Source organism: Macaca fascicularis, chromosome 9 (genome assembly GCF_037993035.2).
Source record: "Macaca fascicularis isolate 582-1 chromosome 9, T2T-MFA8v1.1".
Taxonomy (NCBI): Eukaryota; Metazoa; Chordata; class Mammalia; order Primates; family Cercopithecidae; genus Macaca; species Macaca fascicularis.
The window spans coordinates 22453992-22474190 of record NC_088383.1 but is presented as its reverse complement, the minus strand read 5'-3'; the positions used below and the strand labels follow the sequence as shown (position 1 = coordinate 22474190).

Genomic DNA, 20199 nt, shown 5'->3' with positions numbered 1-20199 from the left:
AAAGAGGAATTTATCGCACTGAATGTATGTATTAGAAAAGAAGAAAGATAGAACAATCATCTTTTTTTTTTTTTGAGACACAGTTTTGCTCTTGTCACCCAGCTAGAGTGCAATGACGCTATCTTGGCTCACAGCAACCTCCACCTCCTGGATTCAAGTGATTCCCTGCCTCAGCCTCCTGAGTAGCTGGGATTACAGGCGTCTGCCACCACATCCAGCTAATTTTTGTATTTTTAGTAGCTACGGGGCTTCACACCATGTTGGCCAGGCTGGTCTCAAACTCCTGACCTCAGGGGATCCACCACACCAGGTTGTGTTTGTGTGTGTGTGTGTGTGTGTGTGTGTGTGTGTGGGTGTGTGTGTGTGTGTGTGTGTGTGTTTGTGTCTGAGATGGAGTCTTGCTCTGTAACCCAGGCTAGAGTGCAGTGGTGAGGTCTCGGGTCACTGCAACCTCCGCCTCTCAGGTTCAAGTGCTTCTCCTGCCTCAGCCTCCCAAGTAGCTGGGACTATGGGCCTGCACCACCATGCCCGGCTAATTTTTGTATTTTTAGTAGAGAAAGGATTTCTCCATTTTGGACAGACTGGTCTGGAACTCCTGATCTCAAGTGATCCGCCTGCCTCAGCCTCCTAAAGTGCTCGGATACAGGCGTGAGCCACTGCGCCTGTCCTTAATCTTCAGAATAGAAAAAGAAGAGCCAATTAAGCCCAATGTAAGCAAAGAAATAAAAATTAAAGTGGCCAGGCGTGGTGGCTCATGCCTATAATCCCAGCACTTTGGGGGCTTAAGCGGGGGCAAATGGCTTAAGCCCAGGAGTTCAACACCAGCCTAGGCAACATGCGAAACTTATCTCTACAAAAAATTACAAGAAAAGATTAGATGGGCATGGTGGTGTGCACCTCTAGTCTCAGTGAATCAGGAGGCTGAGGTGGGAGGATGCTTGAGCCTGGGAGGTCAAGGCTGCAATGAGCCACTGCACTCCAGCCTGGGCAACAGAGCAAGACTGTCTCAAAAAAAGTTCAGGCAAGGTGGCAGAATACAAAATAAACAGAAATTTCAACAGGATTTTTATACACTAGCAAGGAACAATCAGCACTGTGGTAACCTCCAAAGAAATTAATAGGTGGTTTGTTCAAACCTATTGGGGTCTAACATGGATGGGCTGAAGAAGAGAAACAAAAAGAGCAAGAATAAGGCCAAGCATTGTGGTTCACCTATAATCCCAGCACTTTGGGAGGTCAAGGAGGGTGGATCACCTGAGCTCAGGAGTTCGAGGCCAGCCTGGCCAACATGGTTAAACCTCATCTCGACTAAAAATACAAAAATCAGCCAGGTGTGGTGGTGGGCGCCTGTTAATTCCAGCTACTTGGGAGGGTGAGGCAGGAGAATCCCTTGAACCCGGGAGGCAGAGCCTGCGGTGAGCTGGGATCACACCACTACACTCCAACCTTGCCAACAAAGCAAGACTCCGTCTCAAAAAAAAAAGCGCAAGAGTAAGAAGAGCAAAGTAGCCCAGTGAAGGGCACCAACTTTCCTGCTTTTACCAACGAACCACTGAATTGCTATTTTTCCTTTGGTTTTTACGTGTTGCCTCAAATCTAGGTTTCTGTTTCTCCACAGTAACTTTTTTTATGGTCATTCTGGAGAGAAGAAGGGTGGCAATGTTCACACGTTAGTTGTGATAAGAAGCCAGTTTCTTTTAGATTTGGCTAACCGGTCTAGGCTTCATGACTATATACTCCTGAATTATAGTTTAAAAGCTTATAAAAGAAAACACAAAATAATTCATAAACTAAATTTCATAAAGAACGTCTGCTCTTCAAAAGATTAAAAGAATGAAAATATAAGCCACAGAGTGAGATAAATATCTACAAATGTGTATCTGATAAAGGACCTGCATCCAGAATACATAGTCTTACAAAAGTCAGTAATAAGAAAACAAGCCAATAAAAAAAGGCAGGTGGTGGGGAGATCTTAAAAAACACTTCACTAAAAATAAACAAATAACAAATATGAAGATATTGACTAAGCGCAGTGGCTCATGCCTGTAATCCCAGCACTTTGGGAGGCCGAGGTGGGAGGATCACAAGGTCCGGAGACTGAGACCATCCTGGCTAACACAGCAAAACCCCGTCTCTACTAAAAAAATACCAAAAAATTAGCCGGGTGTGGTGGCGGGCGCCTGTAGTCCCAGTTACTTGGGAGGCTGAGGCAGGAGAACGGCATGAACCCGGGAAGCAGAGGTTGCCGTGAGCCAAGATCACACCACTGTACTTCAGCCTGGGTGACAGGGCGAGACTCCGTCACACATACAAAAAAAGCATATATACCTACCATGGTGAGTCACACCTACCATGTGGCCCAACCATTCCACTCCTTGGTATTCATGCAAGAGAAATAAAAACATATATCTTGTAAGATTTATACAATATTCATAGCAGCTTTATTTGTAACAGCCCAAAACTGAAAACAACCTGAATGTCCATCAATTGTTGCATGGATAAGCAAATTAATAGTATATCCATACACAGAATTGTAGTTAGCCAAAAATTGAACTATTAAAAGATACAACAAGAACAAAACTTAAAATAATTATGCTGAAAGAAGCCAGACAGAAAAAGCATACATACTATATTTTTCCATTGTTTAACATTATAGAAAATTCAAACTAATTTAAAGTGACAAAAAGCAGATCAGTAGCTACCTGGGGAGGGATGTGAAGACAGGGAGGAGATTAAAAGAAGTCACAAGGAAACTCTTGTCTGTGATTGTGGTTATAGTTTCACTAATGTGTACATATGTCAAAATGTTACCAATGTTTCTATTTTAAATATGTGCAACATTTCATGTATATTTATGATACATTAGACTTTTGAATACCTTATGGCCCTAAGATTGTGCGTGTGTGTATTTCCTTCAAAATTAAATTTACTTTTTAAAAAAGTTTAACTTTCAAATATAATTGTGTTGTAAAATACAAGAAAAGAACAAAGAGATAAAGTGACTTAATAAACAAATATTAAATCTCCACTTGGATTTCATTATAACTTTAAAGTTCTAAAGATTTCTTTAAAAGATGATCCTTAAAGAAACATTAAAATTTTTAAATTACACAAAAATTAACTTATTTTACCAAAAATTTTCTTCTGAAAGTCTTAAAAAATCAGTACAAAATTTAACAGCTAATTGAAAAAATTTACTTAAAATTAGGTTCTCCTTTATCCTCTTTTAAAAATGTTGCAAAGAGAAAGAGACAAAAACCTGATCATGTATCTCTGGTACACAAAAAACTTCCTTAAAACAAACAAAAACTGTACTTTAAAAGCTAAATTACCTCAAAATTCAAACAACTAAAAATTGTGAGCTATTTATAATGACGCTCAGAAATAATGACGTCTTCTAATAATAATGAAAGGTAATGTGTTAAAGATTGCTTTTAACAAGGTGTGATGTTCAATTTTGTCAATTTAAAAAGAGAACTGTGGCTTATAAGCATCTACAAATTTCTTTACCAAAATAACATTGACAGCAAGCAAATCTCTATTTGGTCAAGAACGAAGACTTTCTCCCTTTTTTTTTTGAGACAGAGTCTCACTCTGTCGCCTGGTCTGGAGTGCAGTGGTGCCATCTTGGCTCACTGCAACCTCGGCCTCCTGGGTTTAAGCAATTCTCCTGCCTCAGCCTCCCGAGTAGCTGGGATTATAAGCACGTGTCACCATGCCCAGCTAATTTCTTGTATTTTTAGTAGAGACAGGGTTTTATCACGCTGACCAGGCTGGTCTCAAACTCCTGGCCTCAAGTGGTCCACCCACCTCGGCCTCTCAAAGTGCTGGAATTATAGGCGTGAGCTACCCCACCTGGCATCTCCCCTTTTTTTCCTTGGCAATATCCTCTTCTACCATGGGAAGAAGGAAACCAGTCTGAAGTGCTTAGAAATACTATAAATTGGGGAAATCAGGGGAGTAACCACACTTCCCTAAAAACATAAGCTGTCTCTACTTGTTTTGTCATATTAAAGGACTCCCTTCATCAAGTTCCTGCAGACACGGAAGCCTATGTGTTCCATCTAATTATCTTTTACCTAAGAACTGAAATCCCCCAATCATAGAAACAAAGAGCTATGGTTTCTGGAAAATACACTTACACTTTTACTCCCTTTGATAACAACCTTAGTGAACAATGCTTATGTATCACCGGTGGTCCACTACCATCGCTGCCAAAGATTTGTGTGAAAATACTATACTAGCAAATTACAGTTGCAATATTTAAAAGGTGATAGTGATAACACATTAATATAACATAATATTGAAGTAAATATTTGTTGCTAATTTCTAGTTTTAAAACATAGTACAAAAAGGTTAAAGGTTAGTCACAGAAAAAGTGCACTAAAAAATATAAGGCAGTATAATCTAAGTTAATAAAGAAATAAATGAAACAGAATTTTTTACTAAGGCAAAACAGATGGTAAACTAAGGTTAAAAATGTGCAAACACTACATGATACAGACATTTAAGAATTACAGTAGCGAATTAAAGTTCCCTTGACTTTCAATTTACGTGTGCTCTACCACCATCAACCATGGAGTCTACACATTGTGTACATGTATCAAAATATTACATGTACCTCCAAAATATGTACAACTACCATATATCAATAATTTTTAAAAATCCATACAGTCTAGAAGAAGCCCTAAAGATCTGGGTAAAACAGCCTTTCTTTCCCTGAGCTATCCCTATCTTTCCATCAAGAGAAGAGAAGAGTGTGGTGAACCAACAGTAAAATGACACCCTTCCCCCAAAAGGAACCTATGACTGAAGTCTTCTACCAGCCATCAGGATCAAGAAGGAGCCCATACTACCTCTCTACCCAACCTCTTCAAACACTCAAGGCCTCATCTTATTTGCCTGAAGTCTACTAGGGTCAATCTGATAATGACTTTCTCCCTGTTTTTATGTCAGTCATCAGGACTCCAGGTCCATCCTCACCTGCCTCATCCCCACACAGTTGTGAACCTCCCCTATTATGTCCACACCTGCCACCCCTCCCCTTCAACAGCTGAAAGCCTTCCACTGTGCTCTGAGAACAAGGTGCAATGTACCCCATCCTTTTCTCTGAACATCTCTTCTGATTCTTGTTCCAACAAAAACGTAGATCGACCTTGAAACCCACTGTTTAATCTGTAGCTATCTCAATGTTACTTTGCTACCACAGCTCTTGTATCACTGGGTATGGAAATGAAGTAAGTTTCCTCATTCCTCAGTGTTAATTCTATAACTCTCTAAAACCTTCCAACAAAAAATTCTCATGTCACCAGACATTAGCAACCATTAGGTTTCCTCATTAGGGTAGGATATAGCAAACTACAGGCCCTCTAGTCATCCGCCTGTTTTCGTATAGCTCAACAGCTAAGAATGATTTTAACATGTTTAAATAGCTTTTTTAAAAAATCAAAAGAAGACTATTTCATGACATATGAAAATTATATGAAATTTAAGTTCCAGTGTCCATAAACTTTTGCTGGAACACTGCCACATTCACTTGTTTACAAAGTGTCTATGGCTACTCTGTTCTACAGCAGCAAAGGTCTGAGCGCTAAAAAGAGCCAGTATGGCCTACAAAACCTAAAATATTTAGTATTCAGCCCCCGACAGAAAAAGTTTGCCAACCACTGCCTTAGGACCTACATTACTGTCAGTGTTCAACACTACTATTATTTTACTTCTTAGAGAATTCAATATACATCTAGACAATCTTTTATAACCTCCAGTCTCTCTGTTCCTTGACAGCCTCTCTTCCAATGATCTTCTCTTCTGCCCCACATGAGCCCCTCATGACCTGATCACATCCTAGATTCTGATACGATTAAATAATCTCAAACCCTCAATAATTTCCATTTTATACATCATACTCTTAAATACCACTTCATATTTCTAATTCACTCTTTACTACTTCAACAATCTTTGGGGTCTTACTGAGTTGCCCAGGCTGGTCTCAAACTCAATCAATCCTCCTGCCTCAGCTTCCCAAAGTACTGAGATTACAGGCATGAGCCACTGTGTACAGCCTTCAACAATCCTTTAATTTCACCAGAAAACATTAACCAGTATATACTATCCCTCATCTATTGTCCTCATTTCCCTACCCATTGGGTTTAAATATAATGATCCATCATTATAACCCCCCTGGCATTTACCCTCACTCATTCACTATATTAGATGGTAAAATAACAACCTGACCAAACCCTACTTTGTGCCCACATCCATAGAGATGGACAAGAACAGAGAAAAACAAAAAGCTGTGTAAATCTGCCTCACTTTTAAGTCTTGACCATGAACCTCAGGTGGAATATTGTGACTACCCAGAAATCATAGTAAACCATCATCGCAATTTTCTTTTGCATTATTATAGTTAACTATCTCATGCCTTTTTTTCTTCGCTCAAATCTAATACTACTCAAATCATCACAACTAAAAGCATTGCTTTTTACTGAAAAAACTCTGGATTTATCAAAAGATATTTTCCCCAAAATCCCATCCCTTCTCATATTCTAGGGGACATCACTGTAGCAATATTCCTGTCTATCATTTCATTACTCCTCCTCTCTATTGAATCATTCCTATTAGTGTACCTAACATCCTATTATTTATGTTATTTTAAAAATACCCTTCATTATCTCCACTTCCCTATTCTTCTGCTCCTCTTCATAGCAAAGCTCCTCATTTATACACACTGTCTGACTTTTCTATCCCATTCTCTCTATAAAGCACTCCAATCAGGCTTGTGCCTCAATCAGTACTTTAAAACTGTTAAAGGTCAGTAATGACCTCCAAATGACTAAATCAAAGGGCTAGTCCTTAATGTATGACACAGTTCACTTATCCCCACCTTTCTTTAACTTGGCTTCCAGCACATCACATCCTCTTAGTTTTCTTCCAAACTCTGGCCTCTTCTCAGTCTCCTTTGTCGGTTGTACCTCCTCTTCCAGACCTTTCGACACAGGAGGTCCTGGGCCTCCTAAGGCCTATTCTCTTTTCTGCCTGCACTCACTTCTCCCTTAGTGGTATCATTCAGTCTTGTGACTTTAAATAACTCTATATGCATACAATTCCCACATGTAATATTCAAAGTTGAGGCCTCTTTTCTGAATACCAGACTAGGTATTCAGCTGGCTAGTCAGTATATCTACTTAGATGTCTAATATTAATAGATATATCTCAACCCCAAAATATCTGTGGAAGGCAGGACAGCACCCCTCAACTAAGATGTCCACATTCTAATCCCTGAAACCTGTGAATATGTTATATTACATGGCAAAAGGGGCTTTGCAGATGTAATTAAACTTATGGATTTTAAAATAAGGACGTTATCTTGGACTTTTCAGGTAGACCCAATCTAATCACATGAGTTTAAAAGGAGAACTTTCTCCAACTAAAAGCAAAAGACATGCAAAAAAAATTCCAAGTATAAGAGGAATTCAACATGCCATTGCTACCTATGAGATGGAGGGGATCATGTAACACATGGCACAAGGAAATAAAGAGAGGCTCTAGAAGCCAAGGGCTGACCCCCACCTGACAGTCAGCAAAGAAATGGGCACCTCAATCCTACAACCAATCACAAGGAATCGAATTTTGCCAATAACCTGACCAAGCATATAAGCAGATTCATTCTGCCAATAACCTGACTAATGGTAGAAACAGATTCTTGCAGATAAGAACCCAGACCATCCAACACCTTGATTTTGGCCTTGAGAGACCCTAATTAGAGGAAATAGCTGAGTCCACCGAGACTTCTGGCCTACAAGATGACAACTAGTAAGTTTATGTTGTTTTAAACTGGTATATTGTAGTAATTTCATCTGCAATAGAAAACTAAAACCGTATCCCAAACTGAATTCCTCTCTTTCCCCTCAACCTGGTATGCTCCCCCATCTTTCCTGTCTTTGTTAACAGTAACTCTGTATCTTCTAGTGATCTGACCCAAAATCTTTGGAATCATCCATGGATCCTCTCTTTTTCATATGCCTCTAACTTATCTGTAAGAAAATCATGTGGGCTCAACCTTTGTTTTCAGAATCTGATCACCTATCACTACCTCTATTGTTACCGCCATCTCTCTTTGGATGACTAAATACCTTGCTAATGGCCTCCCTGCTTCCATTCTGACTTTCCATAGCCTGTCCAAAACAAAGCAGCCAGAGGTCCTTTCAAAATAAGTCAGACCACATTACATCTCAATTCAGAAACCCCCAACAGCTCACTTTTCGATCAAACTAAACACAAAGTCCTCACACTGGTTTATACAGCTTTGCATAATGGGCCCTTCACCCTAGACTCATCTCCTACTGCAGTTCCCGACTTGCTTATTCTGTCCCAGTCTCCCTCTATTTTCATATTAACCACGAGATAATAATTCTAATAATACTTAATAATTACTAATTCTCACTATGAACCAAAAACTGTTCTAATTGCTTTACATGTAGTCTATCATTCAATTTCATTAATAATTTCCCCCGCTTTACAAATGATAAAATTGAGTTACACCAAGGTTAATTAACCTAAAGACTCAATCAGTAAGTGGCAAGGCCAGAATTCAAAATCTCAGGTGAATGAAGTCCACCCACAGCCAAAATTATCTGTCTCAATGATGGTTCCCACTTGTTATCCTTACTTAACAACAGGCTTTGGAGACAAGCACAGAATAAACAGAAGGTAGAATAAGGTAAGAAATGAGAATTCAGGCTAGGAACAGTGGCTCTCGCCTGTAATCCCAGCACTTCGGGAGGCCGAGGCCGGCGGAACACGAGGTCAGGAGATCGAGACCATCATGGCTAACACAGTAAAACCCCATTTCTACTAAAAATACAAAAAATTAGCCAGGCGCGGCAGCACGCGCCTGTAGTCCCAGCTACTCAGGAGTCTGAGGCAGGAGAATCACTTGAACCAGGGAAGTGAAGGTTGCAGTGAGCTGAGATTGTGCCACGGCACTCCAGCCTGGGTGACAAAGCGAGACTCTGTCTCAAAAAAAAAAAAAAAAAAAAGAGAGAGAGAAATGAGAATTCTAGGCCGGGTGCGGTGGCTCATGCCTGTAATCCTAGTACTTTGGGAGTGCTGAGGCAGGCGGATCACCTGAGGTTAGGAGTTCAAGATGAGCCTGCCCAACATGGTGAAACCCCGTCACTACAAAAAAATGCAAAAATCAGCTGGGCATGGTGGCAGGTGCCTGTAATCCCAGCTACTTGGGAGACTGAGGCAGGAGAATCGCTTGAACCCGGGAGGCCGAAGTCACAGTGAGCCAAGATTGCGCCACTGTACTCCAGCCTGCGCAGTAAGAGCAAAACTCCGTCTCTCAAAAAAAAAAGAAAAAGAAAAAGAAAAAAAAGAAAGAAAGAAATGAGAATTCTAAGTTATGTGGTTGAAAATGATATGTGGTTGAAAAGCTGGGAAAAGTTAGGGAATGAAAACAGTTTTTAGAGGTGAAAATCAGCAAAATACCTACTTATTACATAAAACAAAATATGATTCTTAAAACTTACTTTTTCTGTAGTAACAGTCAGGGATGGAACCAATGCAGGTGATGGTTCGGGCTGCTTCTTGTGTTTTTGTTTGTGTTTGTCCTTCTCTTTATATTTCTAAAAACGAATATAAGTAAAATCCAATTTAAATTTGAACTATAACCCCATATATGCAATAATTTTTTTATAACTAGTAATTTAAAATATTAACAAATACTTCTATCAAAAATCACTTTCTCTGATCATCGTGTTGTTTTACAAACAAGTAATACCAGTGTGAGTTTCTTTTTAAGTAAGTTCAGCTCTTTTATTCTTGATCAGTCTAAAATAATACTAATAAACAACTGAAGTCTGTAATTATTTGCCACATTTACATTCAGCAAAATATATACTTTTTCTTCTTAAAAACACCAAATACGGCTGGGCATGGTGGCTCACACCTGTAATCCCAGCACTTTGGGATGCTGAAGTGGGCGGATCACGAGGTCAGGAGTTCAAGACCAGCCTGACCAACATGGTGAAACCCCATCTCTACTAAAAATACAAAAACTAGCCGGGCATGGTGGCGAGCGCCTGTAATCCCAGCTACTCAGGATGCTAAGGCAGGAGAATCGCTTGAACCCAGGAGGCGGAGGTTGTGGTGAGCCGAGATTGTGCCACTGCACCTGAGCCTGGGCAACAGTGTGAGATTCTGTCTCAACAACAACAACAAAAAAACCACCAAATACTTTTGTGAACAATTAAAAATAGCACTTTAAAGTTTACATAGCACTTCACATCTGAACAGTACCCGATTTTTCTCTACCATGAGAATTTCTCCAGAAACTAGAGGCACAGAAACTCCAGCAAAAAATTCTTTCCTGGGTTTACTCAAAAAATAGATGAATTAGTTATCTCTAACAACAACAACAACAAAATTAGATAAAGTTAGGGTGTGCTCTAAAGTGCTAAAACTGATGAGCTAAATATAAAAAGGAATTCAATAAAATAAAAAATTAATTACATATTGCAAGTCAAATTTAATGTCAGATAATTTTAACCAAAATGTTCTATTGTGTGAATCACTAACTACTGTAGAGTTATACAGGTTAGAGTAGAAATTGCCCTAGACTGAGCTATAGGATTCAGCTCTTAATCCTACCCCTTAATTCCCGAAAATTCTGAGAATATAACCGAAAGTCCCAAATCTGAAGAGAGGCAATTTTATGTGTTCTTACCTACTAAACTACTTTTTCTGCCTAAAGAGTAGTATTAGCTTCAGGGGAGAAACAGGAAAAACTGAAGGTGAGAGGAGGAAAAGTGAAGAGGTGCTAACTGGAAGTAAAGTATCAAGGCTAAGAACTAATTACATAAAATCCTAGCAGGCCCAGTGTAGTGCCTCTCCTCCGTAATTCCAGTGCTTTGGGAGGCCTAGGTGAGAGAATCACTTGAGGCCAGGAGTTAGACATCAGCCTGGGCAACATAATGAGAACCCATCTCCACAAAAAGCACAAAAATGAGTTGGGTGTGGTGGTGCAAATTTGTAGTCTTAGCTACTGGGAGGTTGAGGCGGAGGACCCAGGAGGTGGAGGCTGCAGTGAGCCATGATCATGTCACTGCACTCCAGCTTGTGGGACAGAGTGAGACCATGTCTCAAAAAGTTACAATTAAAATAAAAAATAAAACAGAATCCTAGGGTATTCCCCATAAGACTAAGATACACCTGAACATCTGAGATATAGAACCTGGTGCAAGACATTTAATAACGTACTGTGTTAAAAAAGGGAGCCCAGCCTGGAGTTATACCAAAAAGTGCATACTGCCCTAAGCCAAGCTCTTTATACTGCACCCCTCCTCCCAAGCTTTTATACTGTACCCCTCCCATTCCCACAGGCTTCAGAAAAATGCAAAATACATAGCCCTTAAACCATCATCTCAAAAACGATGAGAAAATTTTCAAAAAATTACCTACATTATAATGGAATAAGTGTCAAAAGTGAGTCTACCAAGCATAAACAACATTTTCAAAATTGTACGGCAAAGAAACTACAGGCAAAAAAAAATAGAGTCTAACGTGCATGAGATAGCCAAAAATCACAACCTAGAAGCATACAGAACTGAGTATGAAGATATTTCTCAAAACTGTCCGCATGCCAAATAAAAAATATAACATGAGTTCAAACAAAGCTCAAGAATGAGATAAAATAGGAAAAGGTAAGAAGGGAGATAATCAAAGTAATAAATTTAAGACGAAAACAGTATCATTACAGAATAAGCAAATACAATAGAAACAGCAAGGAAAAGAATACGCATTGCCGAAAATTTTTAAAGTGTTAAAAGAAAGGTTTGAAATAATCACAGTAATGCAAATTTTAAAAAAGGTATTAAAGCAGGCACACAGCATCTGATAGGTATAAAAAACAGAGATAATCAAACGTAAGGATAACATGTGTCCCTCAAGCAGATAATTCAATGAGTGGGGAACAGAAGGTATATTCAAACATAAAATTCCATAAAATGAAAATGGGAAAAAAAAATTCTGAACAATTCTGTTACAGATTGTGCAGCACCAAGACTTACTGTAGTTAAACTTAGCAGAATACAGGGAGAGGGAGGTGTCGTTAGTCATCTCCACAGCAATATTCCAGGACCATTACGTTTTTAGGAGAAATAAAATGTGACCCAACAATATTATATACAGCCAAGATACAGTTCAAAAATTAAGGCAAAAGAAAATGCCCTCCATTATGAAAGAAATCAGAGAACACAAGTCCTAACAACTTATTCTTGAAAAAAGTTAATAATAAAATTCAGCCAATTTAAGAGGTACAATGAACTTACTGGAGAAGCTGTGGTAAAAAGACTAGTAGTGAGCAGCTAACAAATTTAAATACAAAACAAATACCTACACAACTATGAGGATTATGTTTACATAAGAGAAAGTCGCTACCTGAAAAAATATAAATGTCTTCAAAAACAAACAAAACCCTGGCAGGGCATGGTGGCTCACACCTGTAATCCAAGTACTTTGGAAGGCCGAGGTGGGCAGATTACTTGAGGTCAGGAGTTCGAGATCAGCCTGGTCAACATGGTAAAATCCCATCTCCACTAAAAATACAGAAATTAGCTGGGCATGGTGGCATGTGCCTGTAGTCCCAGCTACATGAGAGGCTGAGGGAGGAGAATCGCTTCAACAGGAGAGGCAGAGGTTGCAGTGAGCCGAGATCGCACCACTGCACTCCAGCCTAGGTGACAGAGTGAGACTCTGTCTCAAAAAAATAAATAATGAACAAATAAAAATTAAAACAAACAACCTGGATAGCAGGAAAAGCAAAATGACTATAGAGATACTAGCAGCCTTCACTGTAGGAGCTCAATATAAAATCTCACGCATGTAATTAAAACAAAACATAAGTCTGCCAGTGACTAAACATAAACCTCTTTCTTGCTGACAAAGTCCTGATTTCTTAAGAAAATTCACGATCACCTTCTCATGTCCTCATAAAAGTGTATCTATTCCCCAGCCTAGAGGCAAACATGGAAGAGTCCAAGGCAATTAAAAGGAATTTTAAAAAACCATTCTCTTTAGCCACTGACTGCTTTAGGCCTGGAATAGGTTTCAATCAGGATAATAAAACAGAAGTTAAAATTTTCTTTCTTTTTTTTTTTTTTGAGACAGAATCTTGCTCTATTGGCCAGGCTGGAGTGCAGTGGCACAATCTTGGCTCACTGCAACCTCCGTTTCCCAGACTCAAGCAATTCTCCTGCCTCATCCTCCCAAGTAGCTGGGATTACAGGCACGTGCCACCACGCCCGGCTAATTTTTGTATTTTTAATCAAGACGGGGTTTCACCATGTTGGCCAGGCTGGTCTTAAACTCCTGACTGCAGGTAATCTGCCCACCTCAGCCTCCTGAAGTTCTGGGATTACAGGTGTGAGCCACCGCTCCTGGCTGCTGCTGCTTTTTTTTTTTTTAAACGGAGTTTCGCTCTTGTTGCCCAGGCTGGAGTGCAATGGCACGATTTCAGCTCACTGCAACCTTCGCCTCCGGGTTCAAGCCATTCTCCTGCCTCAGCCTCCAGAGTAGCTGGGATTACAGGCATCCGCCACCACGCCCGGCTAATTTTTTGTATTTTTTGTAGAGACTGGGTTTCACCATGTTGGCTAGGCTGGTCTCAAACTCCTGGCCTCAAGTGATCTGCCCGCCTCAGCCTCCCAAAGTGCTGGGATTACAGGGTGAGCCACTGCACCAGGCCAGATGTTGAAATTTTCTAGCTGTTCTCATTCTTAAAGGTCTTCCCTTCCTGCCTTTAGATGCTCAAGTGTTAGACCATGATCCTCAGAACAACTGCAGTGACCTGGCAACCATGACTGCAAAAGTCAAGAAAATCACAAAAAAGTCAACAATGCTGTGCTACAGCTGAATTGGCTATTGTTAAATTAACCAATCTTAGAAAAGCCTAGCATCTGAACCTTCATGAAGTAATAAATTTCGAATTGCTTTAGCCACTCTGATTTGAGTATTCCATCACTTACAGCTAAAAAGCACCCCAACTAGAAAGACAGTCTTACCTCTTCAACGTCTTGTTTGCTTTTGTAATTTCTTTTTTTTTTTTTTTTTTTTTTTTGAGACAGAGTCTTGCTCTGTCGCCCAGGCTGGGGTGCAGTGGCTGGATCTCAGCTCACTGCAAGCTCCGCCTCCCGGGTTTAGACCATTCTCCTGCCTCAGCCTCCCGAGTAACTGGGACTACAGGCGCCCGCCACCTCGCCCGGCTAGTTTTTTGTATTTTTTAGTAGAGACGGGGTTTCACCGTGTTAGCCAGGATGGTCTCGATCTCCTGACCTCGTGATCCGCCCGTCTCGGCCTCCCAAAGTGCTGGGATTACAGGCTTGAGCCACCGCGCCCAGCCGCTTTTGTAATTTCTATTATTAAACATAAAGGTATCTTTGAGGAAATAGTATTTCTTGTGGTAAAGGAGGAAAAAGATTTTTTTGATCTCATTCTTCCACCCAGGCTGGAGTGCAGTGGTATGATCATAGCTCACTACAGCCTCAAACTCCAGGCTCAAGGCATCCTCCAACCTCAGCCTCCAGAGTAGCTGTGATGACAGGCACATACCACACATTCAGCTAAATTTTGTTGTTGTTGTTTTTGTACAAAAAGGGTTTCTTTTCCCTCTATACAGTCAAGTAAATCTGCCTTTGGTGTTTAAAACATCACTAGGTTTCACTCAATTTAATAATTTTTTTCTATCCTTTTTATGTATGTATGTATATCTCTATGCATAGAAAAAATCTGTGATATTTGCTTAGTAGTAAGTGATAGCTATTTCTCAATGGTGAGATATGTAGTGGGATTTTGTTTTTTAACTTTCATTTTTTAAATGCTCTGTCTTCTGTCATTCTCTGTAATTACATACAAATTAACAAGAATGGGCGAAAATGAGGTAGAGACAGCCTATTCGCCAAACTCATTTCTTTTTATTTGGCATGTAACTAGACGTTTCCCAGCTTCCTTTGCAGTTACATGTGGCCATTGCACTGGGTTCCAATCAGTGCAGTCTGAATGAAAATGATGTGTGTCACCTCTAGGCCTGGTCCTTAGTAGCCCCAAATTTCTAGTATCCACACTGGTTACATAGATAACTGTTACATAGATAACAAAAATAAGCATTCAAGCCATAGAGGCAGCATTTTAAAGAAGGTAGTCACAAGATGGAAGAAACCTAAGCCTGTGATTCACAGCTTGGAAGAATGTTGTCTGTCCATCAAGGACACCTCTTTTGAACTTAGCTGTGAATCAAAAACATTGTGTAAAGTCAATCATAATTTGAGAATCATTCATGTGTCAGGAAACCATACTGCATGAGTCTTTCCTATTTCTGCATGTCTTTTGAGTTAGGCTAATGGCAGCCCATTATTCTGAACTATCTTTTCAAGGTTGCTCATATAGTGAATAGCCTCAGAAGACAGAAAGCAAAGGTCAGCTACGCTTACTGTCTATTACAAAAGATTCAGGTGCCCTAAGCTCAGGGCTCCTCTCCTGTAATGCAACACACAGCACGAACAGATTTTATCTGGCCCTCTTTGCAGTGCCCTATGGGAAATGGCCAAAAATTACTGATACTCTGGTTACAGCTATTGCTGTAAGAGATAAGTTGTCTATCTCTTGACCCAGAAGTTGCATCTCTTAATTAGATACTTTACAAGTAAGGTCAAATGACAGACTTCTGTGATATGATATATACATATACATATATACACATACATACACACACACATATATACACACACATATATGTATACATATATTGGTTTTGTCCACAGTCCCTGAGTCACAACTCCCATAGTCCTTGTTATTTTTTAAGTAACTAAAAAAACAGGTGTATCTTTTGTTAAAGTATTTGGCCTTTTGTCCTTGGTTCCTGATGCAGCTTCAGAACAGCATCAGAGTAACAAAGGTGAAATGACAGTCCTTTGTTATAATGGGGTGCTTTAGGCCTCAGAAAACAGAATCTCTCTCGGACCCTTCCCACCCTCCTTTTTCTCCCCAAGACAGGCCATAAAAATTTAAATTATGCTCTAAACTTCTCCTACTTTTCTATAATGGAGCTGGACATAAAGAAATTCTCTGACCTACCCTGTCTGATTGTGGGTCATAAAACCCCCATTTCAGAAGGGGTTCTGCCCCAATACCCAGAAGAAAATAATGTTGCACCGAGAGACCAAGAAGCATTGTGAACATACAGGCCTGCCTGGGTTTCCCTACTCAGTCTATTAGTGTTCGATCATACCTTTGTCCAATCACATTTCTATACAGGTGTCCATGCTTCAATCATGCCTATCCAGTGAACTCTGTATAAAAGGCCCAAGAGGATGGGGAAGCTCTGCCTCCCTATCTCCTGACATACTGCACACTATTCATCTGTTCATCTGTATACTTTTGTAATATCCTTTATAATAAACCAGTAAACATAAGTAAGGGTTTCCCTGAGTTCTGTGAGCCACTCTAGCAAATTAATCCAACCCAAGGAGGGGGCTGTGGGAACCCCAAGTCATAGCCAGGTGGACAGAAGCACCTGGGGCTTAGAATCAGTTTCAAAAGTGAGGCTCAGTCCTGTGGGACTGAGTTCCCAAACTGTGTAATCTGATCCCATCTCCAGGTAGACAGCGTCCAAACTGAACAGAATTAGAGGATAAGCAGCTGATGTCTGCTGCAAAACTGATAGCTTGCTTGTTGGTGGGGAGAAATCGCTCTACATTTATGGGTCACAGAAGCATTCTGTATTGTGAGACTACAGCAGGAGAAACTTTTTTCTGCTCCACCTCTTTCATAGTTCTTCACAGTTTGGTGATGAGAGAATATGATGCTGTTAGGGGCATGGCTATTCGGAAGAGGAAAATTAAAGGCCTCACAGGCCAATTAATGGGATCTGAGCAAAGTCAAAAAATGAAAAATTGTACAGTCAACTAGGCAGTTAATGGGTCTTCATTTTATTGCCTGAATAATGAAGAGAAACTGAAGAGGTGGCTGCAGGTTAAGCACCAGAAACTATGTTTAAAGAGAGCTGCCCAAGGATGCTCTGCTGGCAGCTAGCCTACTCTGGTTAGGTGGAGAGGACTTCCTCACCAATTTGGCAGTCGGCTTCATTTCTACCCCACTGTAACAATTAGGTGACCTCAGTGCTTTAAGAAGAAAAATAATTAGAGATGGGGATGTGCACTCCCTATCCCCAAGAGGCCTCAATGGCCACATGCACTCATCCAAGCATGCTAAAAGGAATTTGAGGAGAGGAAAAGATACGATTTATTTTTTTAAATAGAGATGGGGTCTCACGCTCCTGGGCTCAAGCAGTCCTCCCACCTCGGCCTCTCAAAATGTTGGGAATACAGGCATAAGCCACCGTGCCCAGCCAGAAAACACAAATTTTTAAGACTCTGTTGGATACAGGCACCCAGATCACTATCCTACCCAGGATTCAGTTGGCAGGATTCTCAGGGGGTAAGGAAGCTAACATGACTTTGTAGGTGGGGTCTTTGGGCAATTAAACTGTATATTCATCATTGCTTGGACATCTGAAGTATAGTATAAGAGGAAATGATATAACAGAAGTCAGCAAATTATGACACCTGAGCTAAGAGTAATGTTGCATCTTTAAAATATTCCTTAGCACCCCCACCCTCCCCCCCAAAAAAGAAGAATATATGATAGAGACTAAATGCGGTCCACAAAGCCCAAAAACATTTACTATCTGGTCCTTTAGAGGAAAAGTTTGCCATCCCCTGTATTATATGCTTATCTTTACCCATCCATAAGTGCAAAAGGTATTCCCCCAATCAAGAAGAGCAACACGTAGAAATACTAATGAGACATATAAATCACTCTCTGAACCATGTCTCTTTCCTGGGTGGTTCAATAGAAACAGCATAGGATTCCAGAAGGACAAAGGGAAGCCACAGCTTCGATAAAGGACTCAAAGGTTCCAGGGGTAGGAGGAGATGCAATACCTCAACACAAAAGCCCTACAAGGCCAGTGAAAAAAGGCTAATAAGAGCTGGAAGCTAACAGTGAATTAGTGCCAAGTGAGTTTAGTTATTGCTCTTATAGCCCCAGCTGTTAGACTAAATTCACTACACAGACTGATGGTACTTGGTAGGCTGTTCTGGACATTTCTAATGCCTCTTTGCCATAACATTCATGCCCAAGGATCAAGATCAGTTTACATCCATGTGTCAAAGTCTCCAATATGTCTGAAGTGCTTTCCCAGAGGGGTGACCTAAACTCCCTTGCCACTTGCCACAGATAAGTATGTCGGGACTCAGTACCTCTATCCTATGATTGCCAAAGCTCTCACTATTGGCTGTTAAATTAGAAGCCTCAGTCTCAATAGCTCTGTAATGTTATCTCCTCTGTCAGCATAGCTGGTGGAAAAACTCCAATAACAATCAAAGACCTGCTCAACAAGTTTCTGGAAAGTATAGAAACAGATTTACAACACCAAATTCCTCTGGAAGTCAAGGAAAAGCTTTGGTCTCTTCAGACTCCCACCATCGAAAAGTAGGCTGAACACCTTACTGAACTCTTTCAATAACAGGGGCTCTATGATGGTCACTTCAACATTCTGCTTATCCTTTAAAAGTCAGCTATCCTGCAAATACACATCATATGAGAGTAGCCCAAAACCAACACACTGTGTTGGAAGCTAGGCAGCAAGATGAAGCACATTCTCTACCTTTGGAATCCCACAGTCCTCATTATGCTTTTAAGCTACATGTTTGTATGAATTATGATTTTGCCAACTGAATCCTCTGGCAAAAAAGCCTCCATCCACAGGCGCCCACCGCCCTCCATTTGGACTTGATGCTCCAATGACATGGCTATTAAGTGCACTCCATTTTCAAAAGGAGATATTAGGTTGCTACAGAGTTCTTATTGAAACTGAACCCACGAAGGCCTTTTGAGGAAGGAAGAAAAAAGAAATGATGGCTTTCCAGGACTTCAGCAAACATTTCTTACTCCATTAGTACCTCCTGATTGTGTTTCCTATTCCTAATTGCCTATAATGTATACACAACTATCATATTATAGTCAATGCAACTAAAATTAGTTAAGTACTCACAAGCTGTCAACAACACTACCTTTCTTCTATTACCTCACACCTGACACTCAGGATTTTTTTTAAAAAGCTACTAAAAATACAAAAATTAGCCAACGTGTTGGCACATGCCTGTAGTCCCAGCTACTTGGGAGTCTGAGGCAGGAGAATGGCTTGAACCCAGGAGGCAGAGGTTGCAGTGAGCTGCGATCATGCCATTGCACTCTGGCTTGGGCAACAAGAGCGAAACTCCGTCTCAAAAAAAAAAGAAAAGAAAAGAAAAGAAAAGAAAAGAAATCATATTAGACATTGTAAAAGAACATTAAAACATAAAAAATATAGATCGGCTTTGAGACGTGATACAGTCTGACAGTAAGACATATACATATATAAAGACAGTATAAAAGTGAAATGAAAATAGAAGAAAATCATGGGCCGATCACAGTGGCTCAAGCCTAGAATCTCAATACTGGTAGGCCAAGGTGGGAGAAGGATAGCTTGAGCCCAGGAGCTCAAGACCAGCCTAGGCAACATAGGGAGACTCCATCTCTACAAAAAATTTAAAAACTTAGCCAGGCACAGGTGGTGCATGCCTATGGTCCCAGTTACTCCAGAGGCTGAGGTGGGAGTATTGCTTTAGTGCAGGAGGTTGAAGCTGCAGTGAGCCCTCATCATGCCCCTGCAATCCAGTTTAGGTGACAGAGTGAGACTCTCATCTCAAAAACAACAACAAAAAAAAAATCCATGCAAAAAAGAGAGATACAGTACGAGTCATATAAGTCAAAGGAAGTCTAGCTTCACCAGAAAGGCAAGGCTAGGTTAAGTGCTGAATTTGGGTACAAGAGGAGCAAGAAAGATTAAAACAAAGAGAGCTATGATTTGACAGAAGAGGAGAAAATAGAGCAATGTAAAAAAAAAAAAAAAAAAAAGCCAGGTGCAGTGGCTCACGCTTATAATCCCAGTACTTTGGGGAGCCGAGGCAGGCGATCACCCAGCTACTTGGGAGGCTGAGGCAGGTGAGTATCTTGAACCCAGGAGGCAGAGGTTGCAGTGAGCCGAAATTGCACCACTGCACTCTAGACTGGGAGACGAGCGAAACCACATCTCAAAAC

The 20199-nt window shown here is 40.4% G+C and overlaps 1 protein-coding gene across 50 annotated transcripts in view; it reads right to left on the bottom strand.

Moving 5' to 3' along the window:
* LOC101866062 (protein AF-10) overlaps window positions 1-20199 on the bottom strand; it is a 228512-nt gene that overhangs the window by 85021 nt on the left and 123292 nt on the right. For all 50 annotated transcript variants that reach the window (XR_012417533.1, XR_012417524.1, XR_006700806.2 and 47 more), the window contains one exon: window positions 9534-9629. Coding sequence is in view for 36 of the 50 variants with exons in the window: in XM_074001160.1 (XP_073857261.1) it covers window positions 9534-9629 (96 nt within the window). In the remaining 14 variants the exon portion in view is untranslated. The remainder of the gene's footprint in view (window positions 1-9533; window positions 9630-20199) is intronic.